The 26328-nt window shown below is 42.7% G+C and overlaps 1 protein-coding gene across 2 annotated transcripts; it reads left to right on the plus strand.

Annotated features, from left to right (window-relative positions):
- LOC127946428 (leukemia inhibitory factor receptor) lies at positions 1-24633 on the plus strand (the record flags this gene model as incomplete). 2 transcript variants are annotated; one of them, XM_052542997.1, is given in 15 exon segments in its annotated part: positions 1-288; positions 403-438; positions 874-936; positions 1797-1899; positions 2074-2237; positions 2456-2598; positions 16711-16846; positions 17133-17230; positions 18883-19093; positions 19247-19456; positions 19885-20013; positions 20112-20258; positions 20675-20818; positions 24355-24448; positions 24552-24633. In XM_052542997.1, coding segments are annotated over 15 exon segments (1797 nt in total), but the record flags the coding sequence as incomplete, so codon positions are not given.
- Between the last annotated feature and the right edge of the window lie 1695 nt (positions 24634-26328).

The raw sequence follows: 26328 nt of genomic DNA on the forward strand, positions 1-26328 counted from the left end.
GAAGTGTCCAAATGCTGTGGAGAACCAGCTGACTTTCTGCCAGCATCGTTTAGCGCCTCTAATGGACAAAAATACTCCGCGCGACTAAACGTTACCGAGTTATGCTCTCGAGGTAGCCAGTTCTGAGACAACCTATAATACTTGAAGAGCAAGCTGTAGTTTCATGTGTATTGAGAATGGAATACCCCATAGTCTTTCGTTAGTTGGTAGGCTGCGTGAGTAAAAGTAGCTGACTGTGAGAGGAGGCTACAATGCGCAAGTGCTCGGCTGTATTTTACATTACTCTAGGTATGTGTTTTAGTTGTGTTTTTAAACAAGTATTTAAACAGAAGTCTGCCATTAGTATTGCATTTCATTAATATGGTTGCTGAGGTGAATTTCAGTAGATTTGATCAATTTCAGGTTTCGTATCTCTCTGGACACCTGAAGCGTCAACAGGTCAGTACAAGCGGGTGTCTGTGTGTGCGTGTGTGTGTGTGTGTGTGTGTGTGTGTGTGTTTACCTGTAAGCGATAAACAAGTTTTAGAAACAAGTAATAAACAAGCTTGTTTTAAAGACGTTTTAAAAAATAAAACAAAGACATTAAAGATGTTGCAGTGTTTCTAGGTCAGTAATGAACAACTCTTTGCACAAAACATCACTGTATCTACATTTTTATTTGTTTATATTTAAGCACAAGATTCTATTTAGAGCTTTCTCAAATCATGCTGGATAACACTAACCATGGAGTTCATTTTTTTAACATTCTTTAAAAAAAAAAACGGATTAATTTGTGGAACACAATTTCTCCTTTTGCAGGCTCTTATAGTCGTTGTTTAGAAGATAATAATAAATAGAAATTCTTAAACACTGCTTATCATTGTAACTTTACAGGATCCTGTAACTGTGGACGTGACTCTTTGAACTTATTGAAAAATAAATGTAACAACACAGAAGGTAAGAATTTAACATTTCCACCAATGAAGCTTTGTCTTTTTATCCAGTAAATTGGAGTAAAATAGACTACTTAGACTAGCCTACATAGTGTTATATAGGGTGACCATATTTTAGTTTTCCAAAAAGATGACAGTACAGGGATTTGGGTGTGGTTGGTTGGTGGCTAAAGTAGTGCGATGACCATATCCCAAATATCAAAACTCATTCATGTCATTTCCATACTTAAAATTTTTTTTGTCACTGTTATGCATATTGATCATTAACACAGCTAAAAAGCTTCCCACCATTGGTCCTCCTTCACAAAACTCAACAGCACAGTTAAATCAGTTAGTAGAATGCAAAATGTTTCTATTGATAGTTTTCACGTGACGTCATTGACACATCAAGTTCTGTGCTTATGAGAATGTGTCAAGACAAATGTCCTTTTGCCACATTTCCAATTAAACATATTCAGTTATTGTTCGAGTGAGGCACTGTTCCAGTTGAGTAGAGAGTATAAGGATAGTGGATTTAATTTCTGACATGTCCAGAGTTTGAATCTTCCTTTTTCCAATTCTATTCTTCTCCCTTTTCCTATATGTGTATGCAATTATTAGCTTTTATTATTAGGTTCATTAGCTAAGTAGATTAGATGAAATAATATATAATGTAAAATATAAACTAGACCTTAACCTTCTTGACTGTTTAAAAATTAAAAATGAATGGCTATAAAATAAAATGGTTTATACAATTTGGACAAACACTGTTTACATTTAATTTTCTCCAAGTCCTATTTTGTACTGTATTTGTGGCAAATTACAATTTTTTATTTTTTTTTTACATTATCAGTGGATTCTAATTCTCATATTCTCTTTTCACAGGAGTCTATGATTTGACATGCTATGTAAAATATAAGAAATCTCTTGTGTCCGTCTGTGAATGGAAAGGAGACATATCAATCTCATACATGCTGTACACACAACAGTAAGTTTCTGTAGGAAGTTAGAAATGTGATGATTTCAGCATTATTCTGTTTGTAGTCTGGCTGAGCTTCACACCTTTGCAATTGTTTGATTGTTATCGCTTACTTACTGTATATTTAAAATTTGATAACTGAAAATCCCATTCAACAATCCACACTCTTTGTCTGCTGTGTAGGAGGAGATGTAATTGTGTAAATGTACATCAGAAGAATGGAATTTGGACTTCTGATGACTTTCCTGTTTTCCCAAAATATAATGTGACAGCTCACGTTATTGCAAGCAGTGGATATGCACAGTGGTGCACCTACAAAAATTTCAGAGAAATTCCATCCAAGATTAGTACGTTAATCAACAATATTAGTATTTGTAACTTTCACTTTATTAATATTTTAACTGTTTCTAAACCTTCATCTAAATATACTGATTTAACTAGCATTTTCCAGAAATAGTTGTTACTAGCAGTTCTAGTATTAATAGAAGCTGCTTGAAAATTCTTTGACTAGACAAACATTTCTGCAGGTTAGTATGTGATTCTGTAAAGTTTTCTTTCTTTGCAGCAATGTGTGGCCCTCATTCAAAACTAACTTACAGAAGAAGCTCAGGCCATCTGACTGTGCAGGTGGAGTGGGGAGATGAAAGCAGATATATTAAAAACTTCTTTGTAGAGTACAAAGAGTTCAACACTACAATCTGGAAAGAGGTCAGTAAAAACAACTCAAAGGTTTAAGAGTATATAAGGCTCCATTATACAATCTCCTTGTTTTTATTCTGTATATGCACATATGTAAAATAAGGTGAAACATAATCATTATTTGTTCAACTTTGTTATTTAAAGGTGGGCAACAAAGTAATTGTTTAAATAAGGCACAGTATTCACTCTATGGAATTTTATTGAATTCATAACCAAATAATGCTATGCGCTATGCATTGTGATATTTGTGAACATAATTAGCCTACTTGAAATACATTCTCATATTTTTTTAGATTTCTCCAACCTGTCAGATGAGTACAAAAGGGTATCTTTGTTTCTTTCTATTCCTAGTGTGTGTGTGTGTGTGTGTGTGTGTATGTTTGTGTTCTTGTATATGGTTTATGGGGACACAAATATCTATAATGACATGGGTATTACAATGTAAACATGGTTTATGAGGACACTTCCTGTGTGGGCATCTGTCTTGTCTGCTCGGCTGTAGTGGCCCTCTGCGCCACCCTGGTGGGCCTCTGTCTCAACCGCAATGGGTGGTAGTTTTCTGCACCTCCCTGGTGGGCGTCAGTCCTGTCTGCTTGGTCTTTGTGGGCTCCAGTTTCCTCTGCGTCATCCCAGTGGGCTCCAGTTCCACCTGTTCCACCCTGGATTCCTGTCCTGTCGGCTCTGCCCTGGGCCCCTGAACTTTCCGTTTCCTCCTGGCCTCTTTGTTTTGTTGTTGTTGTTTTTTTTTTCACTTCCGGTCTCTGTTTCCCTCTATGGACCTGGCCCTCTGTCCCTCCCAGGGGGCAAGGAACTCGACCGGAAGTTGAAGTCGGGTGCTGGCTGCCATCTTTTAGCAGAACTTCACTTCCGTTAGCATTCCCATTGACTCCCATTCATTTTGGCGTCACTTTGACAGCGAATAACTTTAACATCTGAGGCGTTTAAAGACTCCGTTTGTCCATTATTTATTTCTAAAGATACACAACAATGTATAAAGGGCTCCATTACCTTCTATGTTACATTATGGCCCCGTATAAACAGTTTTTTTAAAAAATAGGCTAACGATTGCGTCATAACCACTCGTCTCTCTGTCGCATTACCGTACAGACAGGAGGAGAAGCTCGCAGGCAATTAACTTAATATGGCGTACTGGCGTTACATTTTAAAAAAAATACTATACAAAATAATTAATCAGAATACTTACTCCTGCTCACTCACGACAAAGAACTCCCGCTCAAGCTCGCCGTCTCTGCAAGATTAACGATGGCAGTTTGCACGCACAGCCACTTAGAAGATTTACATCTGTCAGACAGGTTGCTGACGTCGTCAAGCTTCGTTTGAGTCTGCGCGTCAGAAACGGAAGTGCTAAAAAACGCTAAAAATGGGCTTCACTTGTCTCAACTGAGTTCCAATGGGGTCGCTGTGTCCATTACTTTTACTGTCTATGGTCCCTCCCCCTGGTCCTCCGCCGGTCCACCTCCCTCCTGGTCTCCTTGTTGTTGTTGTTTTGTTTATTTTCACTTCCTGTCTCTGTTTCCCTTTATGGACCTGGCACCCCCTCCCTGCCCCTTATCCTCCACCTGTCCACCTCCCTCCTGGTCTCTGTGTTCCTTGGTTTGTTCTTGTGTTCGGTGGAGCAACTGGTTTTTGGACTGCTTTCGTTTTGACCTCCTGCCTGTTTTGGATTTGCTTTTGGATTACCCCATTAAAACACTGCAATTGGATCTCTCATTTCCTGTGTGCATTCGTAACAATAGATCAACAAATCTGCTCATTCAACCGCACACACATCACGAATTCAGACCGATAACTCACTTACTTTTAAGACATGTTTAAAATGATCGGATTCGGGAGGCCGGGAAGAGCTCGTAAGGCACTCTGCTTGGCTCGTAATTCCTCGCACATGATACAAGCCGCGACCATACGAGCTTGCACGCTTTAAAAAAATCACATACGAACTCGTATGACGGCAACAATCGCACCGTGTACGCCCGCCTTTAGAAACATATTGCAGATGTGCAAAAGCTCCAAAAAACACATCTTTCAGATGTTAATGCAGACATTAAATAGATGTGATGTGTTAGGGTGTGTGCTCTCAGGGTGAATTATCCAAAACAGAAACTAATTTAAACAAATCAAACTCAAAATATAACATGGTGTGACATATAACAGAAAAAAAAAACTAAATTGCAATGTGCAAAAACACAGTTGTCTCATTGTGTGCTGAGTCTGTTGATGTGTATGTACTTGCGACCAAACATGAGCGAGAATCATCACTTACACTTCAAAACAAAATAAGTTAGTATATGAAATGTGTGTAGCTAACAAGCAGTGTGGGGAAAAAAATCATCCAGTTATTTTGTAAGGTGGCTGAGAGAAACTTTAGAAAACACATGCAAATAAAAAAAAGCACCAGAAAATTAAGAAAACATTTTAATCAGTTTTCATACTGCACATTCTCACAGTACAACTTAATACAGAAACATTCAAGTAGCACAGACTACAATAAATTACATCAACAAAATTAAAATTAACCTATTTTTAGTGTAACTAACTTAATTTAGTGTAGTAAATCCATATATATATATATATATATATATATATATATATATATATATATATATATATATATATATATATATATATATATGTGTGTGTAAATAATAAATGCCAGGTTATTAGCAGGGAGTCCTAGTCATCTCAGTCAGCCCAGTCAGAGGTCACATTTGTAGTTCGGTTCGTTTGCTTCATTTGTTCCAGACCAAAAAAGAAAAATTATACATTTTGTCCTGGTGTTCACATTGGTGTTCTTGACGGCGAACCTAAAGACATCAAACCTAAATGCATAGTGATATATTTACAGCCTGATTGGTTGGCTTGAATGATGTATATACAGTATTGTGACGAAGCTCACAGAACACCCCAAACAAAAGGTGCGTTAGACTTAAAGCAGTGCTGCCTTGTGTATGATATCAAAGCACCCATTAACCCAATGGGTCTGCTCAGCACCACTTTAAGACCAGACCAACAAATATAAATTGGGCTGAGGACCAGCTGTGGTGTCTGTAGCAGAGAGGTCGGCCATTGGTTAGGTATGTGGAGGAATTCCTTGAGCTGTCTTCCCGGTGAGCTGGCATGAGGCTGCACTCTGTGCTTGTTTTAAGTTGGGTCTGGATGAGGAAAGTATTCATTATGATCTTCTGTGCCTACATGTGGTTTTCCCACTCCTGGACCCCCCACATTCCTAACCAATGGCTCTGATCACCCAGTACCTTCCATTTAACCCAGAGCTCATAGATGGATATCAAACCGTGCTGATCTGGGGGCCAAGATGGTAGACCCCCCATACCAGTCTGTCCGGTCAGTGCTCAAATCCACATCCATTTTCCAGTCTTTAGTTCCAAGCTCCTTCTCAGACCTCAACCCAGAAACACCAGCCACTCCACAGTCAAGTTTACCGGTCGCTCCACTGCCAACCCTACCAGCCACTCCGCTATCAAGCACACTGGCCGCTCCACTGTCAAGCCCGCCGGCCAATTCATCATAATTAAAATAAATCATCATAATTTCTTAAATGGTGAAAACATTCTACCTGTTTTAACATTTAAACAATATAAAGCTTTTAGTCTGTCATTAAAAATATCTTAAAGTGAAAAGTCTTTCACACATCTATTTTAATTTGTCTCTGGACTCTTACTACAAACACTTTTGAGTGTGGACATGAATCCTACATGAAAGCTAAAAAAATTTACTTTTTAAACTTAAACTTTAAACATTTACATTGTTACAGATACTTGACATCTTAACACATCTGTATCAGTAAGATATTTATGTCATCAAAAAATCTGACACGTCAGGTGGGGGTTGATAAATTGGACTTATCGATTATTTGAATTATTTATTCTATCAATTATTTCATCAACTCTTAATAAAATAAATCTACAAAGACCCAACTTTAATAAAATAAAACATTATAGTCTGAAAAATAAATAAGTTGCATTTAAACAGCATGTTCGTATTTTTGTGTTTGTTGTTTACGTTTGTATGTTTGTTTGTACAGTATGTTTGTGTTTGCATGTTTGTGTTTGTTGTTTACATTTGCATGTTTGTTTGTACAGTATGTATGTGTTTTTATGTTTGTGTTTGTTGTTTTATGTTTGCATGTTTGTTTTTACAATATGTTTGTGTTTCTGTGTATATTTGTGTGTGTTTGTGTAAGTTTTTGTTTTTGCGTGTTATTTGTGTTTGTGCCCTAGTTTGTTTGTTTGTGTACTTGTTTGAGTTTTAGGTGAATATTTGTGTTTGTTTTTAAGTTTTAATTTATATGTTTGTTTGTTCAGTATGTTTGCATTTGTATGTTTGTGTTTGTTGTTTACGCTTGTATGTTTGTGTTTGCTGTTTATGTTTATATGTTGGTTTGTACTGTATGTTTGTGTTTCTGTGTATGTTTGTGTTTGTGACCTAGTTTGTTTGCTCATATATTTGTGTACTTGTTGAGTGTTTTTTTGCGTGCATGTTAATGTTTCCTGTACGTTAAGATTTGTGTGCGCATTTGTGATTTTATGTTTGTGTTTGTGTACTTGTTTGCATTTGCAGTGTATGTTTCTGTTGAGGCATGAAAAATCAAGGTGTGATAATAAATAAATAATAAATGTAACTAAAATAAACTAAATTAACTCAAATTTAAATTGTTCAAACCACATTTTCCTAAAGTGTGATCCCCCTATAGTTGGAACACAATGCGAACCAAGCTCTTGCTCCGGTCGTACAGCGACCGAACAGCGCTAAGTAGGGAGCCGCCGACCCCATACTCCCGGAGCACCCTCCACAGGATGTCGCGAGGAACACGGTCGAATGCCTTCTCCAAGTCCACAAAACACATGTAGACTGGTTGGGCAAACTCCCATGAACCCTCCAGCACCCTGGAAAGGGTATAGAGCTGGTCCAGTGTTCCACGACCAGGACGAAAACCACACTGTTCCTCCTGAATCCGAGGTTCCACTATCGGCCGAATTCTCCTCTCCAGTACCTTGGCATAGACTTTCCCAGGGAGGCTGAGAAAAAGGGTGGATTGCCCACTTCAGGTTGGTGGAGAGTTCCTGCCTCAAGTGGTGGAGTTCAGGTATCTTGGGGTCTTGTTCACGAGTGAGGGAAGGATGGAACGTGAGATTGACAGACGGATCGTGCAGCTTCTGCAGTAATGCGGTCGCTGTACCGGTCTGTCGTGGTGAAGAAGGAGCTGAGCTGTAAGGCAAAGCTCTCGATTTACCGGTCAATCTACGTTCCTACTCTCACCTATGGTCATGAGCTGTGGGTCATGACCGAAAGGACAAGATCCCGGATACAGGCGGCCGAAATGAGCTTTCTCCGTCGGGTGGCTGGGTGCTCCCTTAGAGATAGGGTGAGAAGCTCGGTCACTCGGGAGGAGCTCAGAGTAGAGCCGTTGCTCCTCCACATCGAGAGAAGCCAGCTGAGGTGGCTCGGGCATCTATTTCGGATGCCTCCTGGACGCCTTCCCAGGGAGGTGTTCCAGGCACGTCTCACCGGGAGGAGGCCCCGGGGAAGACCTAGGACACGCTGGAGGGACTATGTCTCCCGGCTGGCCTGGGAACGTCTCGGGGTCCCCCCGGAAGAGCTGGAAGAAGTGGCTAGGGAGAGGGAAGTCTGGGCGTCTCTGCTTAGACTGTTGCCCCCGCGACCCGGCCCCGGATAAGCGGAAGATGATGGATGGATGGATGGATGGACATTTTCCTAAAGCATAGACTGTCTTGTTAAAAACAATCACCCCCTGACCTGCCCCTATTTATTACACTTTGTTGTTATTGCCTTTTCTCTTTCTATCTCTTTCTACCTAATACACCAGATGTTTGTCATTAAAATTTTTCAATAGGTTTCACCTTCTTTTGACCAGTAAATGGACTTTCAGTTAACCTCGCATTTACAGGTGTACATCATAAATAGTGTCATGTCCACTGTCTGGTCACCCCGTTCTTCGATGTGTGTGTGTGTGTGGGTGTGTGTGTGTGTCTTGCACCTATCTTTGGCGTTCCTCCCTCCCCCTCATCATCACAGTTTCCGCTTCTAATTGTTTGACTCCGCTCACCTGAATTCAATGTCTGTTCATCTCTTGCTCTATTTATTCCCGTCTGTTGCGCCTATCGGTGCCAGATCATTGTTCGTCAATAATCCCCGTGTAGCCTCTTTGTATGATCCTGTCAAGCCTTGTTCTGTCGTGCCACTGTTTGCTGCTATTGGTTTTGTTTTGTTTTTCTATTTTTCCCCTCCCTTATTTCCTAGACCGGGCACCGGCATTTTTCAGAAGAGTTTTCGTTTGGACTGTCGCTGACTCTCTCGTGGCTTCCTCCCCTCTCCGCTCTCATCGCGGCCGCGCCGTTGGGCGCCCCCTGCCGGGTGTTTTGCAAGGACATTGAAGTCTCTTATTTTTCTGTTGGACATTTTTCCTAATTTCCCGGCCTGTTTCTGTTCATTGGAGGAAGTTTTTCTTTTGAATTTTTTTAATAAATTGGTCTCTCACTGTAACCTGCATCTGTGTCCAGTTGTGTCCCTGACAGAACGATCTGGCCAAGATGGACACAGCAGGTACATACTCTGTCAGAATCACAGTCACCCAGCAGGGTGTTCTTTTGGGCCAACACGAAGCCAGACTCACGAATACCACGAGGGAGGTGGAGTTTTTAGGCAACCAAGTGGCTGAGCTGACCAGCCGGATCCAAGAGCTGCAACGAGAGGCTGCTCCGGGTGGTGCAGTTCACCATTTTTCTCGCCATGAGCCTGAGCCCCGATGCAATAACCCACCACCCTATGATGGGGACCCCAATTCCTGCCGGGCCTTCTTGTCCCAGTGTTCTGTGGTGTTTGCCTTGCAGCCACGCACATACGCACTTGAGATGTCCAAAGTAGCTTTTGTTTTGACTCTTCTGACCGGCAAGGCCAGAGACTGGGGAACCTCCGTCTGGGAGACTAAAGCTCCCTGTTGTGCTTCTTTTAAAGATTTCCGTCAGGAGATGGAGAGACTATTCGACCGCTCTGCAAGAGGTCAGGAAGCGGCTGACCAGCTAGCACGGCTCCGTCAGGCGGGTCGCTCAGTGACGGACTATGCCATTCATTTTAAGACGCTTGCAGCGACCTGCGATTGGAATGAGGGGGCCTGTCGAGCTATGTTCCGTGCTGGGCTAGAGGATGACATCCAGGATGAGCTGGCCACTCAGGACCTGCCACGTGACTTTGACGATCTTGTTAACATGGTGCTGCGGATCGAGGGTCGCCTTGACCGCCGTCGTCAGCGCCTGGCAGTTCGGGTACCCTGGAGGACTGAGGAGTCGTCATCTGTCTCCCCCACAGAAACCACTGAGCCTGAGCCTATGCAGGTGGGGCGCCTTCGGCTCACTCCTCAACAAAAGCAACAATGCCTCGCTCTGGGACTATGTCTGTATTGCGGCAAATCAGGTTACTTCGCAGTGGGCTGTCCACTAAAAGTCAAGGCTCACCAGTAAAGATGGGGATCCTGGTGAGTGCTACCCCTTTACTACATCCCCCCTCCTCTCGCACCCTCCTTCCTGTCTCTATTCAGTTTGGTGATGTCCTTAACTCCTGTACAGCACTGGCTGACTCGGGAGCTGAGGGCAACGTTATGGACCTCTCTCTAGCCACCCGTTGGGGAATTCCTCCCATTCCTCTTCCCGAACCTATTCCTGCCCCTTCATTGAATGGCACTTTAATAACCACTGTCTCCTATGCCACTCCCCCTGTCAATCTTATAGTCTCGGGTAATCACCGTGAGGTGACCACGCTGTACCTTCTTGAATCCCCGAGTGCTCCCATAGTTCTGGGGCACCCGTGGTTGTTGCAACATGGCCCTCACGTGGATTGGTCCAACAACTCTGGCCTGTCTTGGAGTAAGTTTTGTCTCGCGTCTTGTCTGGGTGCTGCATCTTTTCCTGTGTCTGTGTGTCCTGTCTTGCAGGTGGAGGCTGCTGATTTGAAGGGGGTCCCGGTTGAGTACCACGACCTATGCCAGGTGTTTAGTAAGTCCCGGGCCACCTCCTTACCTCCACATCGCCCTTATGATTGTGCCATTGAGCTCCTCCCAGGCACTTCTCCGCCCAAGGGTCACTTGTTTTCCCTTTCAGGCCCTGAAAGAGAGGCCATGGACAAATATATTAATGAATCCCTCAAAGCCGGTCTCATCCGACCCTCTTCATCTCCTGCAGGTGCTGGGTTCTTCTTTGTCAAGAAGAAGGACGGCTCCTTGCATCCTTGTATAGATTATCGAGGCCTGAATGACATCACTATTAAAAACAGGTACCCCTTGCCTCTTATGTTCTGCCTTTGAGTTATTGCAGGGAGCCAAGGTCTTCACCAAGCTAGACCTTCAGAATGCCTATCACCTTATTCGCATACGTGAGGGGGATGAGTGGAAGACAGCTTTCAACACACCCACGGGACACTTTGAGTACCGGGTCCTACCATTCGGTCTGACCAATGCCCCAGCTGTCTTCCAGGCCCTGGTTAATGACGTGTTGAGAGACATGATGAATCGCTTTGTCTTCGTGTATCTTGATGATATCTTGATATTTTCCCCATCTCTGCAGGTACACACTCAGCATGTTCGCCAGGTGTTACAACGGCTGCTGGAGAACCAGCTCTATGAAAAGGCGGAGAAGTGCGTCTTCCATGCCTAGTCGGTTCCGTTCCTGGGGTTCGTTGTTTCTGCATGGGAGATTAAAGCCGACCCCTGTAAGGTAAGGGCCGTTGCTGAGTGGCCAGCTCCTGACTCTCGTAAAGCTCTGCAGCGGTTCCTGGGGTTCGCCAACTTCTATCGGCGGTTCATCCGGAACTTTGGTCAGATTGCTGCACCTTTAACGGCACTCACCTCTCCCAGGGTACCGTTCAAGTGGAATACTGGGGCACAGGAGGCCTTTGATAGATTAAAGTCCCGTTTTATCTCTGCTCCTGTCTTGTCTATTCCAGACCCTGAACGTCAATTCATTGTTGAGGTGGATGCCTCCGATGTCGGAGTGGGCATGGTCCTATCTCAGCGGTCGCACGAGGATGGAAAGGTGCATCCCTGCGCCTTCTTCTCCCACCGCCTGAGTCCCCCAGAACGGAATTACGACATAGGTAATCGGGAGTTGTTGGCGGTCAGGCTGGCTTTGGGGGAGTGGCGTCACTGGTTGGTGGGCGCGGCTCAGCCCTTCTTGGTCTGGACGGATCACAAAAACCTCGAGTATGTCCGTTCGGCCAGGAGGCTGACCTCCCGACAGGCTCACTGGGCCCTCTTCTTTGGCCGGTTCAATTACACACTGTCTTACAGGCCCGGGTCAAAGAATGTTAAGCCCGATGCTCTTTCTCGTCTCTTCGAGGCTCCTGGGGGAGGGGAGTCAGCAGACACTATCTTGCCCAAAGGGGTGGTGGTGGCATCCCTCTCTTGGGACATCGAGAGATGAGTAGAGGAGGACCTACTTAAGTGGCCTGTGCCGAAGGGGGGCCCAGCGGGTAATCTGTTTGTTCCCACCAAGTTGCGCTCTGAAGTCATCCAGTGGGGTCACTCATCCAGGCTAGTCTGTCATCCAGGAGTCCGGAGGTCGCTGGCTGCCATCCGTCAGCGATTCTGGTGGCCATCCATGGCCAAGGATGTCAGGCAGTTCGTGGCTGCCTGCTCGGTGTGCGCTCAGAACAAGACTTCCAATGCGCCTCCCGTTGGTCTGCTCCACCCATTGCCCATCCCTTCCCGCCCCTGGTCACATTTGGCCCTTGATTTTGTCACTGGCCTTCCAGAATCCAAGGGTAACACCGTCATTCTTACGGTGGTGGACCGTTTCTCTAAGGCGGCCCATTTCATTCCCCTTCCCAAGCTCCCCTCAGCCAAAGAGACTGCTCAGGTGATTGTTGATCATGTATTCCGTATTCATAGCCTTCCGGTCAACGTGGTCTCTGATAGGGGTCCCCAGTTTGTCTCTCGGTTTTGGAGGGAGTTCTGTCGGCAGATCGGGGCCTCTACGAGTCTGTCTTCAGGATTCCATCCCCAGACCAACGGGCAGTCCGAGCGGGCAAACCAGTATTTGGAACGTACTATTCACTGCCTGGCATCCCACAATCCCGGCTCCTGGTGTCAACAGCTGTCCTGGGTAGAATACGCCCATAACTCCCTTCCTGTTTCTGCCACAGGTATGTCCCCATTCCAGTGTTCTGTCGGTTATCAACCTCCCTTGTTTCCCACACAGGAACCCGAGGCTGCAGTCCCGTCTGCTTTGGCCTTTGTCCGATGGTGTCGACGCACCTGGAAGAGCTAATAGGCGGACTAAAGCAGCGGCCGACCGTCACCGAACTCCTGCTCCCCGCTATGTGTGTGGTCAAAGGGTATGGCTCTCCACCAAGGACCTGCCTCTCAGGGTAGCCTCACACAAGTTGGCACCCAGGTTCATTGGCCCATACCGGATCACGAAGGTCCTGAGTCCGGCGGCAGTGCAGCTCAAGCTCCCTACCACGCTTGGTCGGGTGCACCCTGTTTTCAATGTTTCCAGGGTTAAACCTGTGTTCTATTCCCCTCTTGTTCCATCTGCCCCAACCCCCCCTCCCCCCCGTCTAGTGGATGGCTCCCCGGTCTATACGGTGCGGAAGTTGCTAGATGTCCGACGTAGGGGTCGGGGCTTTCAATATCTTGTGGACTGGGAGGGCTATGGCCCAGAGGAGAGGAGCTGGGTTGCGGCCCGGGACATCTTGGTGGCGTCCATCGAAGGGGGGGTACTGTCATGTCCACTGTCTGATCACCCCGTTCTTCGGTGTGTGTGTGTGTGTGTGTGTGTGTGTGTTTCTGTATATGTCTGCATTTTGTGTTCACATGGTGTTTTGGTTTGGTTTTGATCGTTCGTCTTGCACCTATCTTTGGCGTTCCTCCCTCCCCCTCATCATCACAGTTTCTGCTTCTAATTGTTTGACTCCGCTCACCTGAATTCAATCTCTTGCTCTATTTATTCCCGTCTGTCGCGCCTATCGGTGCCAGATCATTGTTCGTCAATAATCCCCGTGTAGCCTCTTTGTCTGATCCTGTCAAGCCTTGTTCTGTCGTGCCACTGTTTGCTGCTATTGGTTTTGTTTTGTTTTTCTATTTTTCCCCTCCCTTATTTCCTAGACCGGGCACCGGCATTTTTCAGAAGAGTTTTCGTTTGCACTGTCGCTGACTCTCTCGTGGCTTCCTCCCCTCTCCACTCTCATCGCGGCCGCGCCGTTGGGCGCCCCCTGCCGGGTGTTTTTGCAAGGACATTGAAGTCTCTTATTTTTCTGTTGGACATTTTTCCTAATTTCCCGGCCTGTTTCTGTTCATTGGAGGAAGTTTTTCTTTTGAATTTTTTGAATAAATTGGTCCCGCACTGTAACCTGCATCTGTGTCCAGTTGTGTCCCTGACAAAATAGATGCAATGGAGATCCTTTGATCACTGAACACAATCTGTTTTTGATCTCTGAACTATAGCTGAGACACAGCATCAAAGTTTACAATGCCAGATCGCTAAAAACTCATTAGATTGCAAATGAATTACAAACCCAGAAAATATTTAGGTGTTTTACAACCCTTTCCAGAATACAGTACACTGATATGGTCGCATCAGTAATCACACTGTCCCAGACACCTGACACCATTCTTGTTTGAATGCATTATGTGAGACAAAATAATTAACCTTTTGTGTAATGTTGTAAAAGTTAAGACGTTCTAAGTCTATTTCAACTGATAACAAGTCTTATGGCAAGAAAATAGTATCTTGATTTTACCACTTTCATTCCTGTTTAATATTTGTATGCGTAAACGGGTATGATATAGAATGCTAGAAATTAAGATTGACAAAATAAAAGACTGATTAAAGAAATTAGACTACTAAATTAAACGTGAATAACTAAATATAAATGTTGTTTAATGTTGTAAAAGTTAGACATTAGTATGTCTATATCAATCGATAGCAAGTCTTATGGCAAGAAAATCAAAGAGAAATACTGATTTTACTATGCAGTATTCAGTAAATTTTCTTTCATTCCAGTTAGTGCCTATATGTATGTTTTAACTATAATAGCTGATATAGTATGCCAGAAGTTAACATTGACAAAATAGAATACGGATTAAAGGATTTAGGCTACTACATTAAGTGTGAGTAACTAAATAAAATAAAACAAAACAAACATTTTTTTTTTTTCTGTGGCTTAGAGGTAATTGTTTAGAAGAAAACTTGTGTAACCTAATTTTAAAGTAAAAAATGCAGGGCTAATATTTAAAAAGGTAGAATGTTTTCACCAATTAAGAAATGATGACGATTTATTAAAAACATTATTTTGTTTAATTCTTTTAACATACATTTAAATCTATCTTTACGGCCTCCGTTGTTAGGGATGTGTTAAGGGGGCGGTTAGTGGGTGTGGTTTGAGTAGGACCGGACATAAGCATTCTGAGTTTTGAAATATGTTTTAACTAATATACCATGTTAGAAGTTAAGATTGCAAAAATAAAAGACTGATAAAAGGAATTAGGCTACTAAATTAAGTGTTACTAAATAAAAGAAAATAAAACAAAACAAACAACATTTTAGGTTATTCTAATTTTAAAGTAAAAAATGCTGGTCTAATGTTAAAAACAGGTAGAATGTTTTCATCAATTAAGAAATTATGTAGATTTATTAAAAACATTTTTTAAAATACTTTTAACATACATTTAAATCTACGTTTGTGGCCTCCGGTGTTAGGGGCAGTTAATAGGCGTGGTTTGTGTGGGACCAGACATAAGCATTCTGAGCTTTGACAGCAGCGTGTGAGGATGTATCAGCGCAAGCTATTCAGGTCTTTTTTTTTTTTTTTTTTTTTTAACTTTCTGTCAGTAACAAAGCCTTTTTTTTTGTTTTTTGTTTTGTTAATAGTAGGGTACAACATAGATTTTGACATGTATCTTGTGCTAGTGTTTTAACAACTGCATCTGCGCATATGCTTTTAGATTTCCGTAAATATACAGCTCTTTTTCTGTTGTTTAACTTTTCTACCGTTGTGACAAAATGCTAGCTTTCCTAAATTGTAATGATAGACTACAACATAGATTTTGACAAGTAGCTTATTATTTAATGTCCACTTCTGACACTTTCTGTTTAGATCGAGGTAAGATAAGTCAACATTTATTATTTTATTTTCTAACTGGTAACAAATTCAAACTTTTAAAAATTGAAACATGGAAAAACTTTATCTGGAAGGATACTTTTTTGTTTTAAAATATGGTAAGTCTAGATTTTTGATTTTATTTTCTAACTGGTAACAAACTCTAAATAGTTTTTAAATTTCACATTTTAAAGTTTAATGCACATAGTATTTGAACAGTTTTCAATGCCCCCCCCCCCCCCCCCCCCCACACACACACACACACAAAAAAACTTCCTCTAGATCACTGAGATCGATAAACAGATGGCCACAGACGGGTTGGGGCTGTACATGAACAGGTGTCCAAACAGATGTCGAGTAGGGAGGTGGAGGTTGAATTTTTATGACCCTCATCAATCAAAGTTTTTGCAACAAAGCACACTATACTTTCTCTCATGTTTATCTGATTAATGCCGAATTATGTTATTATGCTTGTTCAGCTTGTATTTTCCAGACAAACTTTCACTTCTGTAAATGCTATATATATGCAGCACCATGCATAATAAAGTTGAGCTTTGAATGAACTGCACCATTTGTGTGTCTCATTCTTTGGTCCCTGATCTTGAATGATAGAATACATTTTTATTCTATCAATAACACACTGGATTTGAGTAGAATCCAAGATAATATGGACAGTTTGGTACAGAACAGAGTAGTGGTGCTGTTGGCTACAACAGTGTGAAAAAAAACAAGGAAGTACAGCATAGTTAAGAATAGATTCTATCTATCATTTTATCTTTCAGTCTGTAAAAGCTTTAAACATTCAAGCTTTTTAAACCTTTTCAAAATTTATTTCAAGCCCACTAAGTTTGTCTTGACTACCTTTACTTGTCTAGTAGTAAACGTAGGACTTGCAGTAGAGTTTGTGTAAGGTCCATTTCCTGATGTGAATTAACTTGGTTGTTCCACCTAATTTTCTCTTCTTGTCCTCCACAGCAACAGTCTAAAAACAAAAAACAATGTGTTTTGTGGAATCTGATATCATCTCTGCCTTACGAGTTGAGAATACGTTGCAATCCCACCCAAGAGTGTGTCCAGTGTCCTCGTAGTGAAATCATTGTGGTTCCATTGGGTGAGTTGAGTACAGGGTGTGTGTATTGACTGATCTCTGTATTTTCTTGAAATGTGTCATTTCTGTGTCACAAAACAGTATAAGTTATAAACACTCCCTCTACTTCCATTGTTTGATCACACAGGTAGTATCGCACGAAACTCATGGCACTGGTAGAGCCAATGATGTTCCCAGTCACTCCGCTTAGACAAACAAGTCCATTTTGTGGTGCTGGTGGCAGAAAAATCACACACTTTATCTTTCAAATTTAATTTACCAATGTATTTTCAAAATTTTAATTCCCCAGAACTCACAGATGCACCATCGATCCAGCTGGAGATTCAAGACCACATACAAAATCGTTTCATATCACCAGGACAGAGAAAAGCAGTCGTGAAGTGGGAGGTACTAACACATGTCATTGCCCAGGGCCATCTGTGGTGTTTTCTGTGGTTGAGCTAATGAGATCCAACATGAATCCACTATCAAATAAGATCATACTGGATAACCAAAAGTTCTAGTAGGATCTTATCTGATTCTTAGAGAATACTTATTCCCATTTGGAACCTGGTGTGTTACCAATCCTTTTCTTTCATTAATTAAAAACTACACAAGTAACACATTATTAACATTCTAGTAATTACTATAAACTATTAGCACTCATTTGAATGTAGTAGTTCACTATTAACTGATCAAAAATTACTATTTTTCATACCTCCCAGAAAACTGTTAAGAAACTATATATAGTTTCATTATAAATGTAAGTAAAGCAGAATTATCTTTAAAGTGACAAATTTACAATCATGGTAATTACACAAATATTACCAAATCCTTCAGATGGAATTACTAATAATTTTGGTACAGTATTATAAAGTAAAATGCATGATAGCTCACTAGTAATGGCTGAAGTTCTTGTAACCTTTTGAGGTTTTTGTAAGGTTTTGGATAGTCTCAGCCTCAGACATCATGCCCACGGACCGTTGGCTGTGAACGTCTGATGCATATTACACACAAAATTGGAAACACTTCAGGAGTTTCAGTCGGATTGCCTGAATTATACAGGATTTCCGGGAGATGTGTATGTTATATTCTTTAATGTTGGACCTGGAATCAAAAATGCTGTGTTGCCAAACCTCACAGAAATAGAAAGCCATTATTTTTACAACTAAATGCTGGATTTTTCAAAAGTATTTTACATATTTAAAGTTCCCGGTATACTGTTTAAAATACATCCAAGAGTTTTACACATCAGTCTGTTATTGTGGGGACATTTCCACGCCCCTAAACATGATGCAAAAATTATACGTGATTTGTTGACCTCTCAGTCATGTGGCCTCATTCAAATAGACCAAGCTTCCTAGACCTTCTTCTGTCAGTCTGAAGGTCTGGCTACACAAAAGGTTTTGGATAGCAATTCCTTTTGAAGGATTTGGTAAAACTTGAGTCATTACTAGTAGGTTACCATCATTCTCACAGTAATTACAAAGCAAAATCTAATCCTAAAGTATAGAATTTTCAGACCATTCACAATAATAAAAGGAAATAAGTAGAAGACATATAAAGAATAATATTTTTATGTTAGGTACATTAATTTAGTCAGGCATTTGGAGTGTGTGTCTTTTTTTTTATTATTCTGTGGAAAGAGTGGACTTATAGCTATCTTTTCTTTAAGTAGCCTAGTAAAGTCAATTTGCAAAAAAAAACAGATAGGGGTGAAGTTCTGAGGAATGATAGGCCACAGTAGCAAGGCCCCAGAAACTAAAATCCATTTCTTTAGAATGATCAATCTTTAATAAATGTTTCTCTGAGAGCACCCATATAATGTACTAATTATTATCCAAATCTGCAACACCCTTATGATATGGGTGGTTACATATTAAAGTACTGGTTAAAATTTAACATATTGGAGATTGGAGCAGCCCTATTAAATACATACTAAGTTTTTACTAATTCTAGGTTCCTAATACTATTATGATCGGTTATGAATAGAAATTCCGCATTTCCACAATTTAACTTTTTTGGGGGAGGGGTGATCATACAATACCTTTTTTTCCCAGTATGCAAACAGTGAAGCTGTGGATTACTACAATGTGACAGTGAGGAAAGTATCCGGGGAACTTAGCAATCAGGACAGTTTCAGAACTGAAGATTCATCTCTCACCATGATCCTGTCTTACTCCGCATACAACATCACTATCAGAGCTTTAAACACTGCTGGATCGTCTCCTGTTTCCAGTATAGCCACTGAGCAAATGGATGAGTGGAGGGGTACATTACTTTTATATTTTCTTAAATGCTACACATGCAGACTACTCTGGTTAGCTTTATGTCCTAAAAGTAAACATATTGTATATGAACATTGGGTGAGAAAATGTGAATTGTTGCTGTTTTTAAATGCTGTGTATTATTTACATTTTTTAGATTCGTTTGGGCTATTCAGTGTCAACATAACCAGCAACAACCATTTTAGTCTGTTCTGGAACAGTTCCGTCTCAAGTGTTTGTTACTCTGTGGAGTGGTGGGCCAAAGGACAGATACCAACTTTTTGTCCATTCTACGAAAAGCACACGCACAAAGAAATAACTTGGAAAACTGACAGCTGTTGGGGAGAAGGACGTGACATGTGGCCAAGTATGACGAACCATACTCCGAATTTGTCCTCTGCATTGAACCCATCCAAGTGCACACACACAGTTGTGAACACACACACGGAGCAGTGGACAGCCATATTGATGCAGCACCCAGGGAGCAGTTGGGGGTTTGGTGCCTTGCTCAAGTTACTCACCCCCAAATGTGGTGTTGTAGGTAGAAAAGAGCACTGGTTATTTACCCACCAACAGTGGGACCTGAGACTCAAACCCACAACCTTCTGATTTCAAGTCTGATTCTCTAACCATTAGGCCACAACTGCCCCCATATACCGTTTCATTCTCCCTTATTAAACTGGATGAAAAATTCAATCAAATCTTTACTTTTATGATGTAATCATATTTTTAGTATTCTCAAAAAAATATTGATTTTAATAACTTACTTTTTTTTGTTGTCTTTTTTAAATGCAGTTTTTCAGCCATATACAAGATATATATTTTTCCTGCACACCAGACCTTACACAGACACCTGCAACATGAAGAATTTAAACAACAGTGAGACAACCTATGGCACAGCCCAAGCTTACTTCACTGAAGGAAGTGAGTCTAAATATTCAAATATGAGTTACAGCAGCAGAATAATCTAGATAAATGCTGCATCATTGTGTCTGAATGAGCTGAACTCTTTGAGATTTTAGGTCCTATCAGTGCTCCTGGGAATGTGAGTATTTTTAATATAACCCAGCATTCCTCAGTAATCACATGGTGCCCCGTGTCTGAGGAAGACCTGCGTGGATTCTTATTAGGCTACTACATCTACTTGACATGGGACAATAATGAAACATGTGAGTAGTATTCAATCATAAGTTTATTATATGTAAGTTTATTAATGTTTTATTCTAATGTTATAAAATATTTACAAATAAATATAAGGTACATTACTAGTAGATTTTAAGTTACCATTAGAAAGTGTGTTTTTATATACTATCCCTTAAATGTAAAAAAAAAAAAAAAAAAAAAACAGATTTAAGAATTTAGGTTATAGCTCACTACTTACTGGAAAACGATTTTTGACAGAATGTTGACAATAACTGGGAAATTGATTTGATAGACCATGCTTTCAGAGAGTTTAAAGTTCATAATAGGAAAATAAAAATGTAAATAAATGAAAAAAAATTATCAGTTCTCAAATATCAGTGAAACCCAACTGATAATTTTTTTTTCTTTCTTTTTTTTTCTATTATGTACTTCAAATATTAAGCCTTCACAGTGGATCCCAGCATAAACAAGTATGAGCTGGAGAATCTTGAAAGCAACTGTGCTTACCGTGTGCAGCTATCTGCATTTACAGCGGCTGGAGAAGGAGAGCGGAGTGATTTCAAACACTTTGTCACAAACCTACTAGGTAAACTCATATTTTTCATGAGATGATAATGACTGTTATCAAGCTGGTATTCCAAGTTTCCCTTTCGATACTTCACTCATACTGCGTATGGGGAAAGCTCCTTTTTTCCTCGATACTGAAGCCTTTTTTCAATAACGCAGTGCAACTGCACTGCCATTGGTTTAATCTGTAAACTTTTTTAAACCAATGACAGCGCTGCGTAGCTGCGCGAGCCTGTGGCGATGCAGCGCGCCAAAGCCCGCCAAAATGGGCGGGGCGAATGGCTATATAAGCAGGCAATCGCCAGAGGAAATCAGATCTTACTCCTTCAGCGACGACTTCACTTCGCTGGATCTCTGCTGAACGCCTTCGCCTGGAACGAGCTCTCGCCGTCGACACTATCCAGCCCCTTGTCACGCGGGCCGAGGCCTGGCAGGCCATCCCCGGAGTGTCCAAGTGGGTGTTGGGGATAATAAAACACGGCTACTCACTGCAGTTCGCCCGAAGACCCCCGCGTTTTCGCGGAGTGATTCCCACCTCGGTAGAGCCGGACGACGCTCAGGTCCTCCGCACCGAAGTGATGACGCTGTTAAGGAAGGGAGCCATAGAGATAGTTCCTCCCTCAGAAAGCAGGTCGGGGTTCTACAGCCGTTATTTCCTTGTCCCCAAGAAAGATGGCGGTCTCAGACCCATCTTAGGCCTCAGACACCTGAACCTTTCCCTCATGAAACGGAAGTTCAAGATGTTGACACTGAAGCAGATCCTCACGCAGATTTGCCCCGGGGACTGGTTCTTCTCGCTGGACCTGAAAGATGCTTACTTTCACATCCAGATAGCCCCCCATCACAGACGATTCTTGAGATTCGCGTTCGAGGGTGTGGCTTACCAATATACCGTCCTTCCCTTTGGGCTGTCTCTAGCTCCCCGCACTTTCACGAAGTGCATGAACGAGGCGCTTTCCCCTCTGAGACAGATGGGAATCCGCATTCTGAACTATCTCGACGACTGGCTCATTCTAGCCCAGTCACGAACTGAGCTAGACCTCAACAGATCCGTGCTCCTGAGCCTCTTACAGTGCCTAGGACTCAGGGTCAATTTCGCCAAGAGCTCACTGCTCCCCAGCCAACGTATTACGTTCCTGGGAGCAGTTTTCGACTCCGTCAATATGAGGGCGGTCATATCACCAGAGCGCGCTCTGGTACTTCAGCAGCTCGCGGCCTCTGTCAAGAACAAAGCCTGTTTCCCTCTGAAGTTCTTTCAGAGGATGCTAGGGCTGATGGCTTCCGCCTCCCCAGTTTTACAGCTCGGCCTCCTACGAATGCGGCCCTTGGAGTACTGGCTGAAACTCCGGGTGCCACCTCATGCTTGGCGGCACGGCCGCTTTCGCATCAGGGTCAACCAGGCCTGTCTAGCAGCCCTGGAGCCTTGGATGAACCCTGTTTGTTTCAGTCGTGGAGTACCCCTACAGGCGGTTTCCAGAAGGACGGTGCTCTCAACAGATGCGTCCAACCTGGGTTGGGGTGCTCTGTGCGAGGGCAGACCAGCCTTCGGTTCGTGGTCACACGAAGAAAGCCATCTCCATATCAACTGCCTCGAGATGCTGGCAGTAGAACGAGCCCTTCAATCCTTTCAGGCAATCTTGGAGGGGCGCCACATCCTAGTCCAGTCGGACAGCATGACAGTGGTGTCCTACATAAATCACCAAGGCGGCCTTTCGTCCAGCCGCCTCTGCGCACTGGCAAAGCGCCTCTTGGAATGGGCATTACCCAGGTTGCGATCGCTCAAGGCGACACACATACCTGGCAAGACGAATCTGGGAGCAGTCATGCTTTTCACCCTGCTTTTCCCCCGATCGCTCTGATCCCTCAGGTCATTAGACGAGTCAGGGAAGACATACACAGAGTCCTCCTAGTGGCCCCACTCTGGAGGACCCAAGTTTGGTCCCTCGATGGGAGCCTCTGAGCCTCCCCGGGGACGTGCTACACACCATTGCTCAGGCAAGAGCCCCGTCTACAAGAATGGTCAGTCTTTGTTGACTGGTGCTTAGCACAAAACAAAGACCCTGTTGAGTGTGATGTATCTCCGATACTGTCATTTCTCCAGGAGCGTCTAGAAAAGGGTCCACACTCAAAGTTTACGTAGCAGCCATTGCAGCATTTCATGCTCCTATTGCTGGCCAATCAGTGGGTCGAAACAGCCTCATTGTGCGTTTCCTGAGAGGTGCTAGGCGGTTGAAGCCCCCACGTCCTCTCACCGTTCCCACTTGGAACCTTCACACGGTCCTTGGAGCACTCAAAGGACCTCCCTTTGAACCGCTGAGGTCAGCTGACCTTCGGCCCCTAACGCTCAAAACCGCTCTGCTACTTGCTCTAGCATCGGTCAAGCGTGTTGGCGATTTGCAGGCCCTCTCGGTGAGCCCTGCATGCCTTGAGTTTGGGCCCAATGACTCTAAGGTCATTTTAAAACCCAGGCATGGCTACGAACCTAAAGTGCTCTCGGCGCCATTCAGAGCACAGGTAATTTTCAGGTGAGCGAGAGCTGGATTTACTCTGCCCAGTGAGGGTTTTGAGAATTTACATTGAGCGGTCGCAGCCGTTCAGGCAATCTGACCAGCTTTTTGTCTGCTTTGGTGACGGCACCAAAGGGTCTTCGGTCTCAAAGCAACGCCTCTCGCGTTGGATAGTTGAAGCTATCGCTCTATGTTACTCCTCTATGGGCCTTGAGTGCCCCATAGGAGTTAGAGCCCACTCTACTAGAGGGATGGCCTCTAGTGGTGTCTCTATCAAGGACATCTGTGAGGCGGCCGGCTGGTCCTCGCCGTCCACTTTTGTCAGGTTCTATAACTTGGATATCCCGACCTTGCATGCTCGGGTTCTTTCGGTTTGATACGACGGCCTCTAGCAGACTCTGTCATCATACCACCTCCAGGGAGCTAGCTCCCTCTCAGCAGTGTAGCGTCAAGGGTTCGATGGCTCCGGCCCTCTCACTTATCCTCTGGACCCCAGGGTGTTCAAGTTAAGTCTTGTCGTTCCCTACCGTGGCACGGCGTGGTTGAATTCGTTCCCCATACGCAGTATGAGTGAAGTATCGAAAGGGAACGTACTCGGTTACGAACGTAACCTCGGTTCCCTGAGATACGGAACGAGTACTGCGTTATATGCCGTGCCACGAGGCTGCGGGTTCAGTGTCGTCGCTTCAGTCGTATGACCTGATTTCCTCTGGTGATTGCCTGCTTATATAGCCATTCGCCCCGCCCATTTTGGCGGGCTTTGGCGCGCTGCATCGCCACAGGCTCGCGCAGCTACACAGCGCTGTCATTGGTTTAAAAAAGTTTACAGATTAAACCAATGGCAGTGCAGTTGCACTGCGTTATTGAAAAAAGGCTTCAGTATCGAGGAAAAAAGGAGCTTTCCCCATACGCAGTACTCGTTACGTATCTCAGGGAACCAAGGTTACGTTCGTAACCGAGTACGTTATCTGTTCACGATGCACAATAAATGTCTGTAGGTTTGTTTTTCTAATTACATGGATACTGACTATATGGCTCATTTTGACAGAATTCACAGCTTTGAACAGCATTATAGCCACGGTTGTTGTGGGAATAATAATTCTTTTACTAGCAGTTCACCTCAGCTGTCGACTTCTGCACAGGTAGAGGCATGCATTTTATGTTCTGAATAGTAGGCACTATATAATCAATCAATATCACTGCATGTGTGTTATTTAATTTAGAGCTCACTGTTCATTTTTACAGAGCCAAGGATCTGTTGTGGCCGAATATACCAAATCCTGAGAACAGCAACGCTGTTCAGAAAATTGAAATTGCCTATGAACTGGTAAGCAAGAGAACGTATAATGATGGAACCATACATTTTATGTCAAGAAAAAGAATATAGCTGTGACCAGAAGTTTTGGCAGTGACATAGATTTTGTGTTTTTCAAAGTTTGTTGCTTCAGTATTTGGAGAATATCTTTTCCACGTTACCTCTCAGACAGGTCCATCAAGGTATCCTGGACAGATGAGGTGCCAAAGTCGCAACATCTAGCTGCTGGGGTGCCTCATTGTTTTCTGCCTAAAAACAATGATAAGCGTATACTAAGTTTTAAAGGCTTTAATATAATTAGTCAATATTAATAGTGTTGACCCTTGTTCTTCATAACCTCTGCAATTCGCTCTGGTATGCTGGATATTAGCTTCTGGGCAAAGTCCTGACTGATGGTGATCCATTCTTGCCTTATTAGATCTCAGAGTTTATCACAATTTGTGGGCTTCTGCTTGTCCACTCCCCTTTTGACTGACCAAAGATTCTCTACTGGATTGAGATCAGGGAAGTTGCCTGGCCACGCATCCAAAATTTCAGTGTAATGATCTTTGAGCAACTTCTTTATCACTCTTGCTTTGTGACATGGTGCTCTATCATGCTGGAAAATGCACAGATCATCACCAAATTGCTCATGGATCATTGAAAGAAGTCACTCTTGCAGGATGTTTTGATACCATTCTTTATTCATGGCAGTGCTTTTGGGCAGAATTATGAGAGAGCCCACTCCCTTGGTTGAAAAGCAAGCCCACAAATGGTCACTGTTGGCACAACACAGGACTCATGGTAGCATTTACTTTTTCTTTTCCAAACAATCACTTTTCCAGATATCCCAAACAGTCGTAAGAGAGATTCATCAGAGAAAATAACTTTGCACCAGTCTTGTGCTGTCCAACCCTTGTACTTCCTGCAGAATTTCAGTCTGTCCTTAACGTTTATCTTGAAGAGAAGTGGTTTCTTTGCACCCCTTCTTGACACCGGCCATTTTGTCAAGGAGTCTTGGCCTCACTTTGCGTGCAGATGCTCTCACACCAATCTGCTGCTATTCCTGAGCAAGCTCTGCACTGTTGGAAACCTGGTGGAGCTGACTCTAGTCTAACCTCACTCCTTGAAGTTCTTGATGATCCGGTAAATGGTATATTTATTCTTTGTAGCAATTACCTTGCATGTGAGGCCATTTTAATACAAAACAATGATGGCAGAACATGTTCCTTTGGAGGTAACCATTTCTAACAAGAACGTACTGATTGGAAGCACTTCCCACTCCTTTTTTAGCAAGACTGATATATAATCAGTCTGCTCTTACAATCTAGTTTTTATGATAGTGATTAACCTGACTAGTACATTTACATTTAGTCATTTAGCAGACACTTTTATACAAAGCAATGTAAGGGAAACAGGTCAATTTAGCTCAAAGGGAATAATTTAAGATTTTAAGGGGAATTTGAACAGAATCACTGTTTCACGGCTGATCACTTAGACACCCTGCGATTCACTGAATGAGCCATTTAACATCAAATCTGCGCTGGATATTAATCCAAAGTAGAGTGAAAACACTATCAATTAGCACAGTAACAAGATCGGCAGTTTAATACATTAACTTGTAAGCACAAAACACAAGATACTTATCTTATCAATATGAATAAGGCTTTATTAGATAAATCTAAGACATATAAACTAATCTAACACATAAACGCACGCGCTCACACA

Source organism: Carassius gibelio, chromosome A24 (assembly GCF_023724105.1).
Source record: "Carassius gibelio isolate Cgi1373 ecotype wild population from Czech Republic chromosome A24, carGib1.2-hapl.c, whole genome shotgun sequence".
Classification (NCBI taxonomy): Eukaryota; Metazoa; Chordata; class Actinopteri; order Cypriniformes; family Cyprinidae; genus Carassius; species Carassius gibelio.